Source organism: Podarcis cretensis (genome assembly GCF_951804945.1).
Source record: "Podarcis cretensis genome assembly, chromosome: 1".
NCBI classification, from domain to species: Eukaryota; Metazoa; Chordata; class Lepidosauria; order Squamata; family Lacertidae; genus Podarcis; species Podarcis cretensis.
In genome coordinates this window covers 85,806,711-85,830,692 of record NC_137170.1, presented here as the reverse complement: position 1 = coordinate 85,830,692, position 23,982 = coordinate 85,806,711, and the positions used below count along the sequence as shown (strand labels likewise).

The 23,982-nt window shown below is 48.3% G+C and overlaps 1 protein-coding gene across 1 annotated transcript; it reads right to left on the bottom strand.

Moving 5' to 3' along the window:
• Positions 1-593: 593 nt before the first annotated feature.
• On the bottom strand, positions 594-21,692 carry SSH3 (slingshot protein phosphatase 3). The gene is made up of 14 exons (XM_079971450.1): positions 21,369-21,692; positions 16,433-16,470; positions 13,926-14,115; positions 11,329-11,447; positions 10,070-10,141; positions 7,171-7,236; positions 6,751-6,945; positions 5,979-6,072; positions 5,577-5,705; positions 4,757-4,803; positions 4,318-4,464; positions 3,345-3,545; positions 2,036-2,471; positions 594-1,811 (listed from the first exon to the last, which is right to left on the bottom strand). The coding sequence occupies exons 1-14, from the start codon at positions 21,432-21,434 to the stop codon at positions 1,308-1,310; spliced, it is 2,304 nt and encodes a 767-aa protein (XP_079827576.1). The 5' UTR covers positions 21,435-21,692; the 3' UTR covers positions 594-1,307.
• Between the last annotated feature and the right edge of the window lie 2,290 nt (positions 21,693-23,982).

Sequence of the window (23,982 nt, the reverse complement as noted above, 5' to 3'; positions counted from 1 at the left end):
AAGTTCCTAGCTCTGTTCTTTTTAGCAGGCATGAGATGGCGGCGACGTAAAATTACGCAACGACGCCATGGCGCAAGCAGGAAGCGGACCGAAAGGGGCGCTGGTAACTGTAGTTTTCCCCCACCCTCCGCTAGAGGTTCTGATGCTTACATGTAATGAAACCAGGCTCGCCAATTCTCCCTGGGATTCGTCACCGCTCGGAGAATTTGGGGCGAGTGTGACCATGTGCCTTGCTGTCTGCACACTCTACTGGTCACATGGTGAGCTGCGCCCTCATTCTGCATAGATAAAACTCAGCTCACCGCATGATTGAGGGGCCCACGGAAAACTGATTCTGCAAACAGCCAGATGTTGTGGGATTCTTTACTGACCCGTTGTTCCACCTAATGCAAATGGCCAGTGGCTAAAATGACCAGCTATTACCATGCGGCCACACTGTCTTTAACAGAGCCCCACAGCTGTGTGGATACTGAGTAGCCTAGCCAGAGGAAAAACTGTCTCCCGTTTCCCTCCCTCAGGTAGGCGAGTTTGTGGTCACAGATTAGGTCCCAAGCATTAGGACACACATTTCAAAGAAAAGGACAAGACCAGAGTTCCAGCAAGTGGAAAGTTAACCAAACTCTTTTATTCCCAAGCAGAGTGAAGCTGGCAATGGCACAGTGGTTGTGTATGTGTGTGCAAAAGTAAACAGGGGGCATTTCTTCCCCGGTTAGGATCACAGTGAGATACTACTTCCCTGGCCCCACCTCATAAAGCAGGGATGTGGGGAGCCCAGAGCCCTCCTCGTGTGCTGGACCACTACTCTCATCATCTCTGACCATTCACCATGCCGGCAGGGCTGGAGATAGTTAAGAGCCCAGTGACATCTTGGGAGGCCACAGGGACCCCTGCGGCTTTAACAAAGGGTAGTGTTATCAAAAGTGAGTTGAAGGAAGAAGCAGAAGTGCCCTGCAGTATAAATCTTGGAGCTGTGCAGTCTTCAAGGCCATTTAGAAGTCTGAAATAAGTGGTTGGACAGAGCCCCACAAGAGCGCTGGTTGCCCCCCAGTGCAGTTCCATAGCTATGGAAAGAGATGGAGAGCCTGTGAAGCACTATAGTCTCTTAAAGGGATGGTCTCCCTTCCTCCTCTTTCCTGCCCTTCTCCCAGGCAGCTTTAAATTGCCACTTCCCACACCAGCTGCCAACAGTGCTTCAGGCAGAGGAAAGAAGCCCCCAACAATAGGAAGTGAACCTGTTTGGCCTTCAGGGCTCCATTTATCACTCCACTTATGAACAGAAGAAAGGGGGAAATGCCACAGCAAGGGTTTCACCCTGAGTTGGGGTCCATGTCTACGCTGGCCTGGCGAACCATCCGCCGAGACCGGGAGCAGGGCAAGGAAGAACAGAGGGCAGTGCTTTCCTCAGGTTTGGATTCCTGAGGAGAAGGGGACCGGAGCTTGTCTGGTCCTTCGGGATCTGTGTGTCCCTCAAACTCCTTGGCCCGGCTCACCACCAGGGCAGCATCAGCCAGCTGAGCCACAGAGAGCCGGTGTTGTAAGGCGGGCCTGCGGCCAAATGGGACAGGGCCCTCCATGCGCTGGACAACTTTGCGCACCCTGCCTGGTGCCGGGTAGTATGAAAGCTGCTTGCAGACATGGCGACGTCCCCGGTGAGCCCTCCGCCCACGTCGCCTGGCCCTGCGACCCTGAGCCTCCTCTTCCTCTGGCAGTGGCACCTTTGCTGTAGAGTCTGTTCCTGACCCTGAATTCTCTTCCTTTTGGGGAAATGGCTCAAAGGTCACAGTCTTCTTCTTTTCATCATGAAGAAATACCTGTTGGAGGAAGAAGAGGTAGATTGAATGAGGGCCAGCAATTACAAAGGATTTTTCTTCATCCTGCCTCTACCATTCATCTTCGCATTAGCTGAGGTTTCAGATCCATTGATTTATGCATTGCCATTTTTGTTTCCCTTGTATGCCTTGAGGCTCCATTATAAGTTCCCTTACTCTTTCCACTTGCCTCTCTCTGGAAGCATGCCCTTACATGACCCTCTTACCTCTTCCTCAGCAGCACACTCTGGTACAGAGATGTGGCGTTCTGGGCTGTCCATTTCACTGATGCTGCGCATGACAGCATAGAGATTGATGCGTTCCCGTCTGAGTGTGGCTGGCTTCTCTGGCACTCTCATTGTAGCCAGGTGTCTTCGCACTTCCTCAGCTCCAGAGTCATCTGATGCCCCAGGTTCTTCTGTCGCCTGAAGACTGAGCCTGGGACTATCAGGAGGGTCCACAGGATGGTGAGGTTCTTCAGGAGGTTCCCGCAAAGGACGAAAGCAATACTGGGGGGTTGTCACTGGCTCCTCTGGTTCTTCTTCTGAGCTTAAAGTCTCGTAGTATGGGCTTCCTGAAGGATCACTGCTGGCATCACTTATATCTGGAGAACCTTCTGAGTGGGCATCTCCTGCCTTTTGTTCCCATAGGCTGCTGTGTCGGCTGCACAGTAACATGAGGTGAACAATGTAAGAGGTTATTCAGCAAGGAATGCTAAATAAAGAGCCAAATAAAGAATGGACTTTGAATCCGGTCAGTTACAGTGAGAAGCATTAATTATACATATTAAAGATAATCACAATGTCTATTTAATTTTTGCTGCACTATTAGTGTGGGACAATTTTGCTATCAGTGCCTCCCTGTTTAAGATTAAATATCGTGTGCATAACAATACAGTGGTACCTTGGGTTACACACGCTTCAGGTTACATACGCTTCAGGTTACAGACTCCGCTAACCCAGAAATAGTGCTTCAGGTTAAGAACTTTGCTTCAGGATGAGAACAGAAATCGTGCTCTGGCAGTGCGGCAGCAGCGGGAGGCCCCATTAGCTAAAGTGGTGCTTCATGTTAAGAACAGTTTCAGGTTAAGTACTAACCTCTGGAACAAATTAATTACTTAACCCGAGGTACCACTGTACGAAACAGCCCTTTTTAACTAGAAGAAGTGCTTTGGAGTGGAAATTGGAAATGGAGCAGTTGGCAGGGATGCCGGATCTTTTCCTTGCCATTCTTTGGCACCCCCATCATTTTTTTCCACACAGAATCCTTCCTGTTTGCCTTTGCACACAGGTGCTTAGAATCCCAGGAAGGGGAGATCTTCTCTGATCCCAATAGCCCCACAGAAAGTAGATTTTCCAGTCTAAGAGGATCATTATGCTGTTGCATGTAACATGTAGTTTGGCCCTTGGACAATAACAACAAAGCCTTCTGCTGTGGTCTGATCAGGCTGGTCAGCTGCAGCTCCCATCAGTCTCCCTTGCCCTACCCACGTACATACACAGTGACCAGACCTGCTCTCCCTCCCCTTGGATTTACCTTGCGTCCAGAATGCCCTGGTAAAGCTCCAGCTGTCTCATGAATCCTGGATTGGGGTGGACAATTGGGCGTCGTTCCCGTACATGGGAAAGGGCCTGCTCAAGTGACCACCCGTACTCCTTCATGGCATATGCAATCACTGTGGAGCCAGAGCGGCTCACGCCCATCTTGCAGTGCACCAACACCCGAGAGCCTTGTGCCCTGTGGGGAATGAATATTTGCTATAAGCAGGGCTACAGCATCACCCAGGACAGTCATGAAATTCAGCATCCAGTTGCTGTACCCTCACCCAAGAGTAGGATACCCCAGCTTCCTGGCCTAACTCAACACTTGCCAAGGCACAGATTAGTTATATTATGCTGAGGCCACTCTGCTGTGATCATGATGAATCCAAGTGAGTGACTATCATTGCTGCTTGGAAAACATTATGGTTGTTCAACAGCCAGTGTGGTGTAGTGGTTAGAGTGCTGGGAGGAGATGGATGAATTTAGCTGCTTGCTCTTCTAAACGAGTAACTGGCTGTGTCAAATCTGACAGAGATCAAAAGCTAGGAACTGATGGCATCGTACTTCTTAATGAAGTAGGGGGTGTATTGGGGCAACCTAGTCTGATGGGATTATTATTATTATTATTATTATTATTATTATTATTATTATTATTATTATCATTACCAAGGGCTGTGCCAAATTCTCACCTACAAAATATTCTGGGGTGAAAGGAGAGAATGGGTTGACAGTCCTACCTGGCATCACAGGCCCTCTCAAACAACAGGTGACATTTCATTCAGGGAGGTGGGGGCTTTTTGTGGCAAGAGCCCTTCTCTTCTACCTCAGCCCTTGGATTCCCACTGAAAAGCCCATTTCTGTGCCTGCAATCCCGTTGACTAGCTGGGGACCATGTTGGTAAGCCTAGCTTGCAATACACGAGTGCTGCAGCTGAAATCACAGCTACCATCTTGGTGTCCACTTCTCACCAGGCAGCCGAAATGAAGTTGTAGGTTTCCTTCCAGTGTGGCAGCAGCTGTGAGGTTTCCTCATCGTAGAGCCGGACATTCATGTACGTAAAGTGCTCTGGAAAGAAGTTGTCGATCTCACGGGTGACATTAAGGATGTGGCTGACCCTGTAAGGCAAGGCAAGGAGTAATCAAGAATGTGAGCAGCTCTTTTTCACCATGTTTTAAGCATGGCCTCAACTAACTAAACCATGTCCCATTTCCTAAACATCCCCCACTGCAGTTGCTCAGTATCTCAGAGTCGGGTTGGAATGCATAGTAGAAATCCCTTCTGACTAGAAGGCAAGTTTACACGGAGAGGTGTAGCAAATGGTCATCTCAGTGTCCAAGGAATCCAGATCAGATGAAATTCCCGAAGGTACTAGTCTTGCTCTCTGAGCAGCATCTTTTGGTGACATACCTGTTCCTTTGAAGCTCCTCAAAGTTGGCTGCATTCCATTCAGATCCCTGGGACAAAAAGGAACAACACCATGCACAGAGCTCAGTCCCAGGCGAGTGCAAATAGTTCACAAACATTCAGCCATCCTGCAATTGCTCGTTAAATACTCAAAACCGAATACAGTTATCCAAATCATGTGGTAGAGTCCCTCCTAGCTTATACCATTGCAGACTGGGCAGGTGAAGGAACTGAGGTTTTGAATATGCACCCAACAGGAAAAATTGCCAGCATGTAGAAAGATAGCAGAGAGTCATCTTCCTGATGTGCTTGGCTGTGATTTTTATGTGAGGGAGTAACCGTGAACCACCATGAGACCTACAGGTATAGGGCGGTATACTAATTTAATAGCGCCTGTCCAGTTTCTTAGGTCAGCTTCCAAGGCTGTTCTGTATGTTCCACCACCTGTTGAGGCTAGACTGATGGCCGCCAAAGATGGAGCCTTTTCAGTGCAAACCATCCATTTAGAATTGCAGCCTTAGCTGCTTGCTGTGATCTTCAACTTTGTATGAAGTAAAGAATATAAGTCTGCTGCCCCATGCTATCTCTCAAGAAGGCCCTGTAGGTAGTATAAGGGAGAGGCTTTACAGGGGGCTTTGCTTCCTCTTATGGTGGAAGGGAAGGCAAAGCCTGGAGGCCTCAAAATAACAGCAAGGCATCCATCTTCCTGCCATTCCAGGAAAGAATTTTGAGGACTCTTAAGTTGAGAGGAGGGACTGCCATTTTTAGGGGCTTGGAGCTCCAGTCTGCTGGCATCATGGATCCCTCTCCTGTACTTCCTCACCAAGTAGAGATAGTCAAAAATCCTGGAGGGCCGATCCATCTGAGCCATAATGAGAAGCATTTCATTGTCAATAAACTCCTTATAGTCGTTCAGGCTCCGACCAGCTCTCCGCTCCAGTTCTGTACGGATCTGCAGGAAGAGAGGGAGGGAGCTGGTGAGTGCCTGTGGTCGCTTTTGAGCCTAGCTGCTTTTTAATAACACGCTCATTCCCTGTCCCTCACCCATCACTCCAACCCCTATACATACCCCTGCTTTCCCACATTCCCTTCCCAGTCCCTGTTTTACATACCTTGCTCCCATACCCTCTCTCTCTCACACACACCCCCTCACACACGTCTCCATTCCCTCACATTCTCTCTCCCCCGCCCCCTCCTCCCTCACCCCCTTGGCCCAACATCCCACCTCCTTGGAGGTGATGTTCTCCAGGTCAGTGGTGGCCATCACCTCACGCAGCTTGGCCCGGATCATCCGCTCTGTCATCTCCTGTGCTGTCGGCCTGAGGCACAGAGACGGAGGGTCGGCAAAGCTCTTGGCTCGCCAGACTCTGCCCCAGACACCATGGCACGCCTAGAGCATCCCTCCCCCATTGGCAGTAGGGTTACAAATCTTGACACCGTGCCAAAGCTTTGCATTTCCCTAGATAGCTTTTACGCATTTGTAAATGTGCTCGTTCATTTATTGCATGTATATCCTGAGCTTCCTCTGGGGGGCCTTAAGGATTACTCCCCCCCCCCACCTCAATTTTATCCTCACAAGTTGCTGTGAGGTAGGTTAGGCGCTGACTGACCCAATATCACCCTGTGAACTCAATGGCTGGGTGAGAATGTTAACCTGGGTCTCTCTCAAGTACTAGTTTGGTACCCAAACCACTCCACTCCAGTGCACCACAAAAGGTGATGCCACGTACACTGAACTGGGGGTGGGCTTCTGCTCTGATCAGCATCTCCCTCCCTCCCTTATTATTACAAAAAACAAGGACCCTTCCCTTTCATGACCTACAGAAGAAGAACTTTCTGCACAGTAGTCCCTAAAACTGGCTAGCAGGACCACCTGAAATGTCTGTGCTTTGGACTACTGCATGGTATCAAGTTCCACCTTGGAACCACTGAAGCTCTGCTGACTACATCATTCACAGCCTATAACCAGCCCTAGGAGGGGAAGGGCCATCACTGACTGGTCAGAGAAGGCTGCAGGAGAAGTGGGCCGCACAGATTCCAAGTCGGACATGGCTAGCCATTCATTAATGCAGCTCTGCTCAGAGTTCACAGCCTTCTGATACCACTCGGTCCAGCTCAACGCACTGCCTCCTGGGAAATGGTTGTTGCAGATGGCTTCGCTGCATGCCTTGTGCAGCACTTGCAGCGCTGACCTGAGAGCAGAGATGACAATCAGACATCCAGAGATGCACTAAAAAAATCCTCTGAAGGCTACCCCTGCCATCAGAGAAATGCACATCTCTCTTCCCATTTTCCTCCATAATGCCCCTCTCCCAGCCTACCAAAAGCAAGAGTGGCAACTATATCCTTGTTCCCCACATTCATCCTTTCCCACACATGTCCTTGCGCTTTTCACCCTACCTGACAACCTTGCTTACCACATGGTCTGGACTGAAATTGGCTTAAAGATACGGGTCTGCCCCCCAGACGTCACACTGAAGCCCCTGGGGAAAGAGAAGGGGAGAGCAGTGGTAACTTGGGAATGCTCCACCTGAGATGCAGATATACGGAAAGAGGCAAATAACAATGCAGTACTTGGCACGGTTGTGAAACTAGTTTGAGATCTTCCATGGTGCCAGGTTCCATTTGTAAGCAAAAAAGAGAATCTGATCCTTTTCTGCTCTTGAGATCTAAAAGTCAGGATGATGTTGCTTCTTGCCTTGTGCAATGGCAACAACCTTAATCTACGCATTCTAGAAAGGATGGCGCCAGCTGAAGTCAATATTTTAGGTACGCTTCATCTGCACTGCTTAATCCTTCTAAAAATTCTCAGCCTTAGCAAATAAATTATTCTTCTCTCATTCTAACCATAAAGTTTTCTGCAGGGGACAAGTTAAATATGGAAAATTCTAACAACTCTACTGAAACCAGGCCAGTTGTCAGGCCCCACTGATTTAGTCTGTGATTACTTTTCCTCAGGAGGGGGCGGGGAGCCAGAAAGTAAGTTGCAAAGCGATATCTGTGTAACTCTGGAAGTTAAACAGACAATTGTATTTTATGTGCGGTATTACGATGAGGCCTGTATTGTGGGTTTGCCCTTCAGCTGTTGGAATGCTCCTGTGACTTTCCTGACTATGCAGTGTAAACTAGTGTGGAGTTTCAGGGAGCTATTGATTTCCCTTCTGGACAAGGAAACCTGAAAGTCTAATTGCTTGCAGTTGTGGTTTACTGACTGGCCAGTGTCCTGTTTGAGGAGTTCTGATTTTTTTGAAATGGCAAATGCATTGTCTAACATGACTGGGGTGCGTGGGGACTGAGACAACAGCATGGGCATAGCCAAGGGGGGCAGCTTCCCCTCTAGATCAAGCAAAACAATAGAAATACTTAACTGACCAATCACATTGGTTCTGCTGCCCCCCAAAAATCCTGGCTACACCCATGGGTAACAGCTCTTAGCACTGATAGATATTCTGTTTGCTCCAGTGAGGTCCTAATTGTGAGAATGGCAATCTACAGCAGTGTTTCCCAAATTTGCGTTGCCAGCTGTTTTTGGACTACAACTCCCATCATTCCTACCTAGCAGGACCAGTGGTCAGAGACGATGGGAACTGTAGTCTAAAAACCGCTGGAGACCCAAGTTTGGGAAACACTAAGCTAAAGCTTTAACTACAAAGTTGAAGGTTTTCAGTTAAAGCCTAGGTCTGTGTCCCTGGATTGTAGTGCTTATGTCTGCATCACTGTGGGATAGGCGCATTTTGCAAGGGAGGTGTGAGGATAAATACTTTCTAAAACCTTGTTCACCTGAAAATGACCTACAATACAGCCACTACTGAAGATGGAACACAGTCAGTAGGACTGGCTGTTGGACATCCAGGCTGGCCCTAGTCAAAGGAGTTCTCTTTGAGTTGCCTGCTGAGAAATGCGACCGGTGCATAATATTCATGGCAGATTTAATCCCATAACCCTGACTTTAATAAATCCTAGTCTGGGCCAGACACAGTGAATATGAAGTCTGTGGGCATGCTCCAGTGAAGAGTTAAGTGGCTTAAGCTTGCAGTGGGTTGTGAACAGTTGGCCATACCATTAGCCAGGGCGGTGGATTGCCTCAGGCAGCAGACTTAGATTGGCACTGAAGGGTGGCAAAGAGTCTGCTTTTTATTTATCTATTTTTTCTTTGGAAGGTACAATTTGGATTTATGTATTTTTTTTGCCTGAACCCCCAAAATACATTGTATAAACCCTAGTTAGCCCTCCATCATCATCACCTAGTTACAGGTAGGTAGCCGTGTTGATCTGCCGTAGTGGAAACAAAATTTAAAAAAATCCTTCCAGTAGCACCTTAGAGACCAACTAAGTTTGTTATTGGTATGAGCTTTCGTGTGCATGCACACTTCTGCAGATACACTCAGTGTATCTGAAGGTGCTACTGGTCTCTAAGGTGCTACTGGTGCTACTGGAAGGAATTTTTTTATTTTGTTATCATCATGATCATCACCGTCATAATTTATTTATACCCCGCCCATCCGGCTAGGTTTCCCCAGCCAATCTGGGCGGCTCTCATCAAATTAAAAACAGAATAAAACATCAAACATTAAAAACTTCCCTAAACATGGTTAATTAAGGCCCAGAGGTCCATCTCTTTGCTCTTTTATCCCAAAATATGGCCACTCAAGGCCTTTGTGCCTCAAGCTCAACCACCTTCAACTGCCTGACGCTCTCCTGCTAACTCAGATGACTCTGCCCTTTACCCCCTTTTGCCCCTTATGCCTAGAACTGTTCTCCAGGAAACCTGTGTGAAGTAGACCTTCTTGGATTTCCTTCAAAACATACCTTTCCTGTGAAAAGTTTGACATGAACACACATACCCTGGTCCTCTTCCATCATGGAACCAAACACAAGAATGACTCACTGAAATAAAGCTGTGCACATTAGTGGTGCTACATAGCTATTATTAACAACAACAACCATAAAATGAGACACAGCATGGGGCAGGCTCTCAAGGAGACTTTTTAAGAAAAAGAGACCATGCAGTAAAGAATGGTTGGTTTCCACTTAATACAGGAGGGAGAGACAGCAAAAAAAAACCAAACCCTCCCGTAGCTATTCAGGATGTAAGTGGTTTGTAGTCTGTGGAGACCATTTTCAAGTCAGATGAGAGAGCAGGCAGTGTTGGTGAAACTGGGCGAGGAGAAAAATAAACACACAGCAAAAAAATGGCCTCTCACTATCTCAGTCTGTTTGAGTATCCTAGTTTGTTTGCAAAGCACAAAGTTTATATGAGGATTACTATTACATGGAGCATTGTGGGTGCCTGGTGGGGTTAGGTCTGTCTCTTACCCATCGCCATCAAGGAAGACCTGAGTGTCACTCCACAGCGGAAGCACCATCCCCAGCGTACAGGCAGCCAAGCTGGGAGGCAAAGAGAGAAGAGATCAGGTAGCTACTGAAGGGGTTATTATAGTCCATGGGTAGGCAAGCTAAGGCCCAGGGGCTGGATCTGGCCCAATCGCCTTCTCAAACCAGCTTGCGGATGGTCCTGGAATCAGTGTGTTTTTACACAAGTAAAATGCATCTCTGGGTTATTTGTGGGGCATAGGAATTCGTTCACACACACCCAATATAGTCCAGCCCCCCACAAGGTGTGAGAGACAGTGGACTGGTCCCCCCCGCTGAAGAAGTTTGCTGACCCCTGTTATAGTCCCTGTGCTTGTCCTACAAACCTTCCCCATTCACCCCATCTGCACTCGCCTCTTAACCTGCTTTTTCAATAGCTTGATCAGCATTGTAAAAATCACTGATAGCAAAGCCAAGCAAGCATTCCAGAGCTGTGACAGAGGTGCTTGGCGAACTGCACTGCTATCTTCCATTCAGCTCCTTGATTTGGACGTCTTCCTGCGGCATGCTCGAGTGCCTGTGCCCTTACTGAATACATAAACAAAGGTTCTTCTGGAGCACAGACATTGGGAATGGGGTGGAGAGGAAAGACTGGGTGAAGGGTTGCCAAACCAGTTCGACCAGGGAGTAAAATACATTAAGGAGTTTAGATACACACAGACAGAGGAGGACAGAAAGAAAGCACTCTGAGGCAAAGATGCTTTCGATAAGGGTTTTGAATAAACATCATGCAGAGAGAAAAGGGGTTGTGTTCTTCCAAGTGCATTTTCTTGGAAGCATGCCCCATTAATTTCAACGGAACTTGCCTTCAGCTAATGGTAATTTGGAACACAACCTTGGTTATTGAAGCAGAGAATGTTGCCTGTTCCCTATGCATGTTTGTTCAGAAGTAAGATCCACCGCGTTCAATGGGGCTTACTTTCAAGGAAGTAGTGTGCATCAGCCTGTAGTCTAAGAGACTTCCAGCACAATCCTAGTCATGTCTACTCAGAACGAAAGTCCTATATAATTAAATGGGGCCTATTCTCAGGCAAGTGGGTCAAGAATAGCAGCCTTATTGGGTATCTCATTTTGGTCCAAGCCTTGATGAAAGACATCATGCAGAAGATACAAGGCAGGACAGTATAGACTGCTGGAAGCTTTCTAGCTTAGAAGTGCCTGGGCCCCACCCCATCTTCTTGCTCCTTCCCTTGTCCTCTCACCCTTCTTCAGGGAAGTCAACTCCCAGCAGCACCATCTCACTCTTGCTCTCCACCTCTGCTGCTGACACAACCAGCAAGTACCGGATTCGGTGAGCTCGAGCCGACTCCAGCCTCACAGCCTGGAGGAGGGAAACAAACATACAGTCCTTGCAAGACTGTCCCTGTGTGTGTCACCTCCACACATATGACAGTAAGATTCCACCACAACTGTTGGTGGTGCATTTGGCAGATGCAGGGATAGTTCTTTGTTTAGCACCACCAGCAACTTCTGAAAAAAAATTCCATGATTCCTGAGACCAGTGCCATAGCTAAGTATCATATTGTTACTTGCGTGGAAATAACATAAGATAGCAACTTGGGATAATCCAAGTAGGCCTAAGGAGTGTCCCTTGTTTCTTGTCAGTAGTCATTTGTGCACTTTTCAGTACGAGAAAAAAGGTTTTGAGGAGAAACTCCATTTACATTTATCCAGAAATAAGTGCGTCACATTTTCATCTCTGAGCCCAAGAGCCCTGGCACTGGGGTTCTCAAAGCTATTAAATCATCCACTGAAAATCATATTATACAAGGCTTTTAGCACAAAATCATTAGGAAAATAGAATGTGAGTTTCAGAAAAAGGCCCCCCACCCCTAGATTAAGTGAATGCAGTTTGGCATCGTGTGGTAGGATCAGAGGGAAGAGCCTCTGGACCTAAGTGTTATGGGAGTGTTTTTCATATTTTTCTGCACACTTTAACACATTGGCAAATGCCATAGATCTTCAGTAGTTTTGCCAAGGGGTTTGGGGCATGTTCTAGGAAGACACACACAGAGAGGGAGCAGGGAGTGTTATTGTGGACCACTAGACAAGCATATGAGACCTCAGTATTGACTTGCCCGAACTGAGAGTATACTGGACAGATGCACGTTTATTTATTTAAATCTCCATTTTCCACACTGCAAGGGAAGATCCGCAGTGGGGAGCAAGCTATCTTTTAGGGCAGCTTGTCTGCTGCTACTGAACTTCCGAATGAGCCACGTCTGCTAAGCTCCCGAGAACATCAGCAGCTACCAGAAAGCAGCATGAGAACCGCTGCCTTCAGGAACTGCCACAGGTACTTGGAGGCTGTTGTGACTCACTCTCTAGAAAAGAAAGAAAACCCAGCACATGCTACTTTGGAAATCTCCCAGCAGAGTCCCCAAAGCCAAAGCCGGGATCAGACTCGGCAGAGACGCCAGCTCTGGCTGTCTGCCCAAGAGAGCAAAAGCACCGCAGGCCATAAATGGGGAAGTGACTGCAGCTCCCGGCTGAATGTCTGCCTGAAAACCACATTCCTCAAGGAGAGGAATCCCTTGCCGCCCTGCTCTGAGCCTCCACAAGCATGGACAATGAGGCTCTCAGAAGCCAGGCCTCTCCAGCACAGAGTTTTGCAGCCGGAAGGCAAAGCGGAATCAGTTTATCACAGGACTCCCAGGCAAGAGGCAACACAGTTTCTAGAATCGCACTAAGAGGAGGAGAAAGGTGAAGATCAAGGTCAAGAGGAAGGAGTTAATAGTCGGGTGTCCACTCCACAGACCAGCTGAACTAGCCTGGGAGAAATCTGGGTCACTAAGGCGTTCTCACTGAGGCAGTAAACTTGTGCCCTTTCAGGCTTCAGGCGCGATCCCACGATGGAAGGATTCAGTCATGTGAATCCCACCCACAGCCTGAAGTGATACTGTCTAGACACAGGTTTACTGCCTCTTAGAACTAGGCCGGAGCCTGAGGGCACACACCTCCCTTTTCTGAAATATTGTCTGCAGAAAATAGCCCTCTTTCATTTCAGAACAGTTGTCTCTTGTGGCACGGCTTGCCTAACCAGGCCTGTAGGACAGCAGCAAGGCACACTGGGTACAGCTGGTGGTTCTGGACAGGAGGGCAGGAAAGCACTTATGCCATTAAGGCACAGCTATACCATCTTAATAGTCACAACTTCCCATGGAAGCTGCAATAAATAAAACAAATGCTCTGTGGTGATGAGGATGTTATTGTATTTGTTTGTTACTGTGCTATGTATTTTTTGTGTTTTTATATTGTAAATCACTCTGTGATCCTCGGATGGGGGGGTGGTATAGAAATTTAATAAGTAATAAACAAATAGTTTACCAGTCACAGACCTATAGTAAACAGCACCAACCTACAGGGCTCTTTGGGGTGGGTGAAGCCATGTGCTTTAATTGTAATCTGTGGGTGTTACTACAGAAGGTCAACTCTGGTAGATAAGATCATTTGATGAACAGAATGAACCTTAAACTGGCCTGGCTTGGCAGCAGAAAGCTGGAATATTTTTTGTTCCAATAGTAAGCAATGCTGAGCCAGGCAGAGAAGGGAATTTGCCCTGAGTGTTGGGCCTTGGCAGGGTTGAGTGGGTGGAAATGGAGACCGTGAACAGGAGAAGGGAAAAGGGCAAAGGCCCTGCCCCAAGCAAACTCTTTTACAAAGCAGTAAAAACACTGAACTCTATAACTGCCTGCTCCAGACTCTTTATCCGAAGAGGCACATTTTGTGGTCAGGCCAATTGCTTTCCTGTCTCTTGTCATCCACACTCTGCCGTATCTCCCTGCCCTCACAGTCTCACCAGCCGGATGCTGTCTTCTGGCCGCATCAACCCCACCATTTGCTGTAAGTGCAGCTCCTGTTGTTCAGCTGCGACATTCTCACTCTTAGGCTTGTGGTCCAGGGGGGTGGCTGGGCCTTCCTGCACAGACTCCAGCTTTTCTTCTTCCTGCAGGAGCAAAGCAGCTCCTTTGACCATGACGAAGCTGTGGCTGAAAAGGGAAAGAAATGGAGATAGGTAGAAAAACCCTCTTGCTCCAGAAGGAGAGCTTGCCCCATTAAATCCTTCCTCATTCCAAGGGGGAATGCAAGAAGCTGCCTTACCCTGACAATGATTCATTGAACTGAGCATTTTCTACACTGTTCAGCAGCAGCAGCTCTCTAGAGTTTCAGGCTGGGAATCTCTCCCAGCCCTACGTGGAGACGCCTGGGACTGAACCTGAGACCTTCTGTATAAAAGGAGGTGCTCTACCACTGAACTACGGCCCTTCCCCATGAACGCTTGGGAGCAATTTGCAATTACAGAACAGTCACAAAATCTGAAGTAGTCCAAGAGAGGCAGGCCTAGCCATCAAGGCAAACTAAGTAGGTTGTGCTAGCAGAATAGGTGGCAGAATATTGGAAAATCACATCAGATTTTAAAATAAAATGTTGAAAAACATTGACTCTAAGGGATATATAACCAATATTAGCTATACTCAGCTGGAATACAAGCAAGCATTTTAGAAATTGCAACCTCTTTTTTAAAAAAATGTCAACATTGATTTATTACCTACTTTTATATATAAAAAAGTGTAAGGCATTCCCCTCCCCAAGAGTGCCCTTATCCTTTTCAAAATATATTTTTAAAACTATCTGCCAAATCTCTGCTTTTCTCACACTTTTTAAACAGAGATGTGTGCTCTAAAAATTACCACCAACCCCTGACAAATTAGACAGAAAGGCTATGACACTCCCTACATGCTACACACTAGCGTGTTTAACAGTGCTCCCATCATTTTTTTAAAAGCAGAGATTATCTAGGGGAAGCGATTTAGAATGGAGGAGCAGTAGGGGAAGTGGGCAGTAGCCGTTCCCCCAGCCATTATTTCTCTGTTCACCTCACCCCCCTGCCCCACCTCAGTGCAGAGTTCAAACGTGTTTGAAAAGATGGCAAGTTCCATTACAGAGGACGAGGGAATTAGATCCTTCCAGTTCACCAGAATTAGAGATCTTTCCAGTATACTGTACATTTATATTTAATGCACAGTATCCTCCCATGTATTCGTTTGGTGCACATTTTCCATTGCAAGATAATTTATCCTATTCTGCACTCTTCTTTGCAAGGTTTCCCCCCCTCTTTTCAGAGCAACAAACATGCAGTTGTTATGCTTTTGCTGCACACAATCTTGTCTCAAGATTGCACTTCTCTTGGGGAAATGTAATTCTTCCCTCCAATGCAATTGGGACTGCGGTGTACAATTTGGTTTTGCAAATGTCATGGGATATTAATGAGGAACCCAACTCTCTCCTCCTCCTCACCACCAAACACCCACATCAGTTGGTTGCTGTGGCTCAGGCATTGATAACCTTGGGTTTGGATTACTGCAGTGTGCTTTATGGGGGGCTGCCCTTAGCTTGCCCGGCAAGCTGCAACTGGTGCAAAATGCAGCAATTAGACAACTCACCGGGGTGCCTTATCACATGCAAATTACACCACTCCTAAAGGAGCTGCATTAGCTGCCATTTAGCCACTGACCCAGGTTTAAGGTTTTGCTTTTGACCTATACTGCCTTAACAGTTTGGAACCAATTTCCTGAAGGATCCCCTTCTCCTTGCTCATTACAATCAGCTATGGCACACTTTTTATGTGTGTTTGGTAGTAACTAAGAAGACTCTTCTCCGTGCAGGCACCCTCTCTCCCTTCAGCTTAAAAAGGCACCAGAATATGCTCCTAAATGTTTGCTGCTTTTTAATTCCAGAGTATGGTATCACGATTTAAATATATTCTGGGTCACTGTTGTCTTTTTAACCTGTAGCTTTTTTAACAGTTTAATTTGTTATGACATCTTTTGTAGTACGCCACTTTGGATACTTCATGAAAAACAGGGCAAAAATAAATCAACTATTTTTTCCTGTTTGAACTCCTACACTATATTTTTCTAGTACAGGGGCTCTTGGTGCAGCACTAGTTGTTTTTTTAAAGTTAGAAGAAGAAGCAATGCTCCACCTTCCTGCACCGCCACTACCCACTGAACTGTTTTGGAATATTTATACTCTCTTCCTTCTGCATTTCTTCACAATGTAGCTCCAGCATTGGAACCATCTTTTAAAAAATAAATTGCAAAGTGCAACTTCCCCCCACCCTAATGCCTTAAGGCGGGGGGATACTCTGGTGCTGGGTTCCTGCTACTGGGAGTAACACACTAAATCCAAAACATTTTTTAAATAAATTGTGTGAAAAAGCCCAGATGCTGGTTTGGGCGGACCCTGGTCTTTTTGTTTATATGTATGTGTGAAGGGACAGGATTACAAAGGCTAGCTCCTTACCGTCGCTGCAGCTGTCTCTTCCGAGGAACATCTTCATCCTGCAAGGGAATTCCAGGTAGATCAGTCACTTCTGATCCAGAGCAAAGAAGAAGAAATCTCCTGCTCCAGATTAAACAATGTTCTAAGCTTCCACACATGTGGCACCAATCTCCTAGACACGGTCATTTCTACCAAGGGCTGTCCCAAGGCATTTTGCTTCCTGAGCCAAAGGGGTAAGATGCCGCTCCCCTTATTCCATATGCAGAAGCCAACCAGGCAGGCCCTTGAATATCACCTGAACAGTGGAGATGTGACAGCATCCTCCCTTGGATCTGAGGGCAGCAGGCTAGTTTGAGAGCTGCAAGGCAGATCGCATGGCACACTCAGCTCTGTTTGCTCTGCACTCCTCAGCAAATGCTGCCCATCTTATCTTGCCTAACGGTAGAGGTGGCCCTGCCACCAAGGTCTTCCAGAGGTAAGCAGGTCCACACAAAGAAGGGGGCCCTCAGAGGGCTTTTTTTCCAGCCGGAACTCTCTGGAACTCAGTCCCGGCACCTCTCAGGTGGGCACCATTGCCATTCTAAGAGGTGTTCATGGAGAGTTCCAGAACCTCTTTTTCTAGAAAAATGGCACTGACTCCTCAGAGGGCTAAGCTGGCTGGGAAACCCTGCCGGACTTGCACTGTCATGCCTCCTAGCCAACTGGGGACTCCCACCCAGGCCTCAGACAAGCTCTGCATGGGCCTGGGGATAAAACAGTTTGACCCATTAAATCACTGAGGCTTTTACCTTGGTGGGACTTGGGAGTGATAACAGGCTGCCTTTCTTTTAAGTGATGAATAAGTTTATTTGTCTAGACCACAAAGCCATAACATACAGCAGTGCACAAACATTGTAAATGCAGGCTGTAAAACCATAAAATATTCTACCATTTATTATTAAAATCATCTACCTCATGCACAGCTGAAACGTTTTAAGCTCACGCTTGCCAACACAAAAGGCATACAAAGAACGTACTGCTGGCGAGCACAGGTTTAAGGGCTTCTCCACACTTGTCTTCCCTCTGCTCTTTTCCAGGGACAGTCAGTGCTTCCAAAGTACGTGTCCAAGCAACTTTTTTTTTTTGCTCCAGAGCTTTCCCTGCAAAAACCTGCTCTTTAGTATTCAGTCAGAGCACATGCCAATCTGCAGAAAACCAGAATTGACATTTGCTCTGATTTCAGAGGGAAAGCTCCGTAGCAAAAAAGAAAAAAAAAAGAAACACACTTGGACACAGAGCTTTGAAGCACAGACTTGTGCCTGGAAAGAGTGGGGCAAAAGGTAAGAGCGGAGAAGGCCCAAGTTCTGGCGGGCTACACCCATGGCTGGGGCAGGTGGCTGGCGCCTTCCATAGCAACTTCAGAGCGATTCCTTTATACCAGAAGAACCAAACCACCTCACAATTGTGTTTGCGCTGTTGGCTCTGCCATGGAAAAACCCAGCATGACATAATGTTCCTGTTCCAAGCAGTCCCTTCTGCGCCACAAGCACAGAACTGTCATGCCAACTCTGATCCCGAACATCAACAGGACTTCCATACAGGGCTCTGTATTTTACAGGCCCCAACCGACAGCCTGACTTTGTGCATTGGTGTTTGTTTTGGATCATTTTTTATTATTTCAGAAGAGAGAAGAACCGAGTCTAAGCACTGAAGCCTAAGGTCTTGGAAGCCTTGCTCAGCCTTCTGAATTCTGCAATTTCACAGGCAGGTTCCCAGTTTATCTCTGCACCAAAAGGGCTAGAGATGTTCTCTTTTTATGGGGGGGGGGAGTAAAAGAAAGAACCCCAAATGTCTCATCATGCAGCTAATCAAATACTAAGGTTGCATGCTACAATTAGACACAGAATGAGAATCATCCCCCTTCACAGAAGCTGGCTTGGTTCTCAACCTTATTTGAAAGAGATGTTGAAGTGGCTAGCCTTTCATTATGGGCCTACAAGTCAGGGCTGGATCTGGGACCTATGGGCAACAGATTCCAGAAGGATGCCATTTTCCTACCTTTAATTTCTTGTCTTCGTGTCATTACAAAAAACACTTCAGAACTGAACAGAAGGTCACCATATTGATTTTCACTTCAGGTGGAAAACCAGGGCTGGCTCTACAGTGAATATGGGATTCTGTCATAAAAGGGATGCTTTTGTAAACCTGCTGGTTCTTGGCCTATATAAGAAGCTGGAACACTTGCTGAAGACAAAGGTGACAAATTAATAACAATCATAGGATTGTAGAGTCGGAAGGGACCCTGAGGATCATCTAGTCACCAGTATTATTATCCCTGCACTGTAGATGGTGGGGCTGAGGCCAAAAGAGAGTGGCTTCTCCAAAGCTACAAAATGAGTTCCCTGCTAAGGCAAGGGTCAAACCAAGGACTTTGCAGCTCAAGCCGTTAGCTACTACACTAATTCTTAGCATTCTGCACCAAGCCTGGACATCTTATGTCCCTCTGAGTGTTCCCTGCGGACCACATCTATGGGCTGAGAGGTGCTCTCCACCATGTTTTTTTGTAGGTCCATATCCCATATAAGCAAGAAACTAGAAGATTTATCAAGCCTTGTGTGTTTCACAATCTGCGATTGGTGGTCTGTGTTTGCCCTTGCCCTGGTGGATCACAAGCTGTGCAGACCTGCACAATGTCACAGTTTCACAGCTGAGGGCTGGTGGGTGGGTGGGAATCCAGCTTAGAAATACACAGTGTGGTTCCATTTTAGGACACTGCTAGACTCCCGTCTCCTTGGAATGGTTGCAAATATTTTCCTGGAGCGGCCTTGAATTCAGGCTCTTGCATAACCTTATCTATGTGATTCCCAGTCTGTTGGCAATTTCCTGTGACATTTTTAAGCATGGAAAAAAACACAAACCTTGTCCCTGCCACTTCCTAATTACCAGCTCCTTGCACAATATCTAATTACGCTTGAAACGCAATCAGCCCAGCAAACTGCCAAGCTTGGGGTGTGAGAACTCTGGCGCTAGGCACCCCAGTGCAAAGGGACACAGAAGTATCCCAGGGTTGATGTTCCGGGGTGGGGAAATCTTGCTTTCCTGAGGCTATTATGCAAGGGATATTTTTTGCTACCTTCCACGGGCCCCTGACGTTGCAATCTGCAAGGAACCGGCAGGAAGTGGCAAGTTGTGAAACTCCCTGACAAGTCACTTATTAATGCCCAGTTCTCCTACACAGGATCCTGAGCTGTCAAGAGCTGATTAGAGGAAGAAAGGGGGAAGGAGTAAGGACTGGGGAAAGCAGATCTGTGGGGACCCAAGCAAGGAAAGGCAATTGACCACTGTGGCATGCGTTTGACAGGCTTCCTTACATGGAGAATTGAGAGAGTTGATCAGGGAGGGAAGGAATCCCACAATAAGGCATCCTGTGTGGGGCAGAGAGGCTCAGGCCAAAGGAGATGAAGGGGCATTTCACAGCTGGCCCCTGCTCTCTACAGCAGTCACAATGAGGAGGGACTGTGAAGCTCCAACATTCTGGCTTCACGCAGCCAGATTATTCCACTGTATATGAACCCCACATTCCACTCACTCACCCACCCACCCAGGAAGGCTACGAGTTGTGCAAGCACCCAGCCCAAGGAAGATGCTGGTAAAATGCCTCCAGCATACCTTTCTGTGGATGCCACATACTCAAGATCATGCCTTTGTACACCTCTCCTGCATACAGGCAACCCAGAACTGTTTACAGTAAGGTTACCAGATGTCCCCGTTTCAGATTTACAAATCAGTCCCTTGACAAAATCCACTGAATTTGACTGAAGTTGAAACGTGTCCCTGGATTCATTGAAAAAAATCTGGTAACCTTAGTTCTGTAGCCACAGCTACCAGCACAGAGGTGGTTGCTTCTGCTTGGACATTTTAATACTGCTCCATAAGAGGTGTTAACATAGGAAGCTGCCTTAGACCAAATTAGACCACTGGCCCACCTAGTTCAATATTATCTCTACGTGGTCTGGCAGTGCCTCTTCAGGGTGTCAGGCAGGGGACATTCCCAGTCCTGCCTGGAAACTCTGGGAATCGAACCTGCAGGCGGAGCAGATGCAGTCTAGAACATAAGAAGAGCCTGCTGGATCAGGTCCAAGGCCCATTTAATCCAGCATCCTGTTCTCAGTGGCCAAACCAGATGCCCGCAGAAAGCCTGCAAACTGGGCAGGACAACAACAGCAGTGGAGGTTTCCAGCAACTGGTATTCAGAAGGATGGAGGCAGAACAGAGCCATCGTGAGGATCTACAGACCTTCCCCTACAAATGATGGCTTAAAAAAACCCCCCAAAAACCCCATCCTTTTGACACTCTGTGACTTACACTGAATGCAAATATGACAGAACAGCTAAGTGGAGTTCGTGTTTCAGGCTGAGACTGGCCCACCTTGAGTGGCAAAGGTGGGAAACACGAGCCCCCGATGCAGCAGGTAAAGAAATCCTACATATAATAGTGGAAGACCGTCGTTTTCTTTCCCTATCCCACTCCTGCTACTGCTTCACCCCAGGGAGCTCCCTCTACTGGGAAGAAGAGACTAGAGACACGGGGAAATCTGTTGCCTGATCTTTGGCGCTTGGGCCCCCTTCTCTGCGCAATACCGCCCCCCACCCCGCGCAAGCCAGTCCTTCTTCCGACAGCGCCCCTGCAGGGAGGTGCGAGAACAAACGGCCAGATCCTTCGGGGCCAAAATGGTGCAAGGTGCAGTCGCTTGCACAGCTCAGCATACGGCTTGCAATGGGAGAGAGAGGTGGCGAGAACGGGGGCACACGATGGCGCAGCCGTCGAAACAGCACCCCCCGCCAGCCCCAGAAGGGGGATGCTGGATCGCAGCCGTGCCTGAAAGAAGAGCCGCTGCTGTGTGGGTCCCGTCGGGGGATCAGGGTGGGGTTCTCTTGGGGCGGCTTGAGGCTGGGCTAGAAGCGGCGTGCGAGCTCACCTTGCTGCCGGTGGGTGTCGAGTGGCCGCTCCCCGACGGGGAGCGACAGACGGTCACCAGCGCCATGCGCGGCTTGCTGCGCCCTTCCTCCGCTCGCAGCGCGCGGGGAGCCGACGGGGAAAGATCGTGCCACTCGGCACCGCTGCTGCCGCCGCTGCAGACAGCCTCCAGGGGGCGGGCGTGCCCAGCCTTCCGCGCACTCCCTGGGTCACGCCAGGGTGGGACCTGCCGGCCGTAAACTTTCTTCTCCTGCACCCGGCCGCCTTAACCAGGAAGCTCAAGGATGCTGCGCGGCGGAATCGCGCACGTCCTTGGCGGGAGGCTCTTAAAGGAACCAGCCCCAAGACGCGGGAGGGTTTTCCCCAGCCGGGAGCGGAGGTGGGAGGAGCGTCGGGCTGCTCAGGGCTCGCTTCCCCAAGCCGCAATGGCACCCTTCCATCACAGGGGCCAAGGCTCAGCCCCGGCACCTATTCTGAGTGCTGCTAGGCTTGCGTATGGTGGGAAGCGGGGTAACAAGCGCCTCTGAGCAGAGGTGCCAACTTGAATGAAATATGGGGGGTAAGCCCCGACCCACATAATCGATCACATGGCACGCACAGGATTTGAATGGCAAAGCCCATCAACTTCTTTTTTTGGGAGGGGGGCGCTCAAATATTTTATAAAGGGGGGCGGCGAAGGGACCACAGCGGCCCCTAGGAGTTGGCTCTTATGCTTCTGAGGATGTGCAGAGGTTGCCGCAGCTGCTGTGAGTGTTGGTGCAGCCGTGTGGAACGGAGGAGGCTCTCTTCCCGTTGTGGCCTGAACATTAGGGAGGAGGGCGGCGGGCACCGTGTTTGTTCGTTTGTTTTCATGCATGCAGAGTTAAAATCTCAGCTAACACCAGAGTCGGAGCTTAAAATGGAAACCTAACGCCTTGCCGCTGCTGCCACCCCCCCCCCCTGCATATTACTACAATGACTCAGCAGGTGGTCGAGCGAAAAGCCGAACATCAGAGGCTGGAGAAGCAGCACAGCGCCCCCCCCCCATCAGGCACGACGGCCGCATGGAGCCCACTGCCACCCCCGCTGCATATCGGGATCCAAAAAGCAGCCTTCCTAATCCATAGCACAGCTACCCACAAGCACAGCCCTGCAAACATCGCCAGCTGCTGATACCTCCGGGCCAGGCTATCGAAGGTAAAAGTAAAATCTGTTCAGAACTCAACTCAGCAGTGCTGAAATTCTAAATGCTTCGGATATTGCGGGAGGCTGCCAGCAGACGACCTAGATAGACACCCAGCTCTTCCCCCTAAAAGCTCAAATTGCTAACCAGTTCTCATTGGAAGCAGTTTTGATCCAAAGCATTTCAAGCAACTAGCCATTTGTAAGGGGAATGCTTTAAAAAAAATAATAAAGGAAATGATCATATATTTTAAAACATTAAAGTGCAAGTTGCATAGTGCACACTAGTTTCCACAGTTAAACCTCCAAGAACCATAGAATTGGAAGGGGCCACAAGGGTCATCTAGTCCAACCCCCTGCGATGCAGGAATCTTCTGCCCACACCCTTGGGATGAAGAGTCTCATGCTCTACCGACTGAGAGATTTGTTAAGTGTAGAAGACATAGCAGGAACTGCAGCTAATTCCTGGGGCTTTTTGTTGTTGATGCTTAATGTAAGCTGCTTCGTGAACATAATGGAATTGTTTGCTTTGCATTTGATCTTTAAACACACAGAACCAATGAAAGGGCAGACAACCACTTCACTTTCCTACCTGCCCAAGACCCAGCAGGTGGAAAGGAGCGTGGGCAGGTGGGTCAGCGGTGTGAAAGGCAGCAGCATCTCTTGTTGCTTTGGAGCTTTTGAAAGGAGTAGGCAGGATTTCCAGGTTCACTGCAGGCAGCCTTAATCTCGGCACACTCAGCCTACCCACCCCCTCAAGCCAGCCAGCCAGTCCCAGGCACACAGTTACAATACAGCCTATATGACACAGTGCTGCAATTTGGACCCAAAATAACTGCAGGCCGTTATGAAGCTGTTTTATAGCAAATCGGGCTATTGGCACGTCTAGGTCAGTTGTATGGCTTGCACTCTCTGGCAGCACCTCCTTAAGGGTTTCAGATTGGGAAGCCGTTTCCCAGCCCCAGCTGGAGACACCAGGGGTTGAACCCGGGATCTTTGGTTGCAGAGCATGTGCTGCACTACCACTGGGTACAGCTCTTCCCCCAAAATGCAGCTGGTTAAGGCAGAGCAGCTCTCGGGAGCCCCTTGCACACCTTCCGAACTGGCAGGGGAGACTTGGCAACTGAAACCAGCTAAAGCAATTTTAACAGTACCATTGCCACCTGCTCTGTTTAAGGTCACTGTGCTATCATGTGGCAGCCATGGTTCTTCAGTGTACAATCATCATGCCTGGCTTCCTAAATTGCACCATGCAGAAGATTGAGCAAGGGGGGTGCGGGGGAGGGAGAGAGAGAGAGAGATAGAGACAAATTGCAGTTCTATGTATGCACACTAGATGGGGATATGCATTGTGTCAGGCAAGGCCAACAGGGATTTATACAAAGCGCAGTGTATGTATATATTTGCACTTGGGCAGTCCAAAACTATGATGCTATGTTGGCTGAGCAGACATA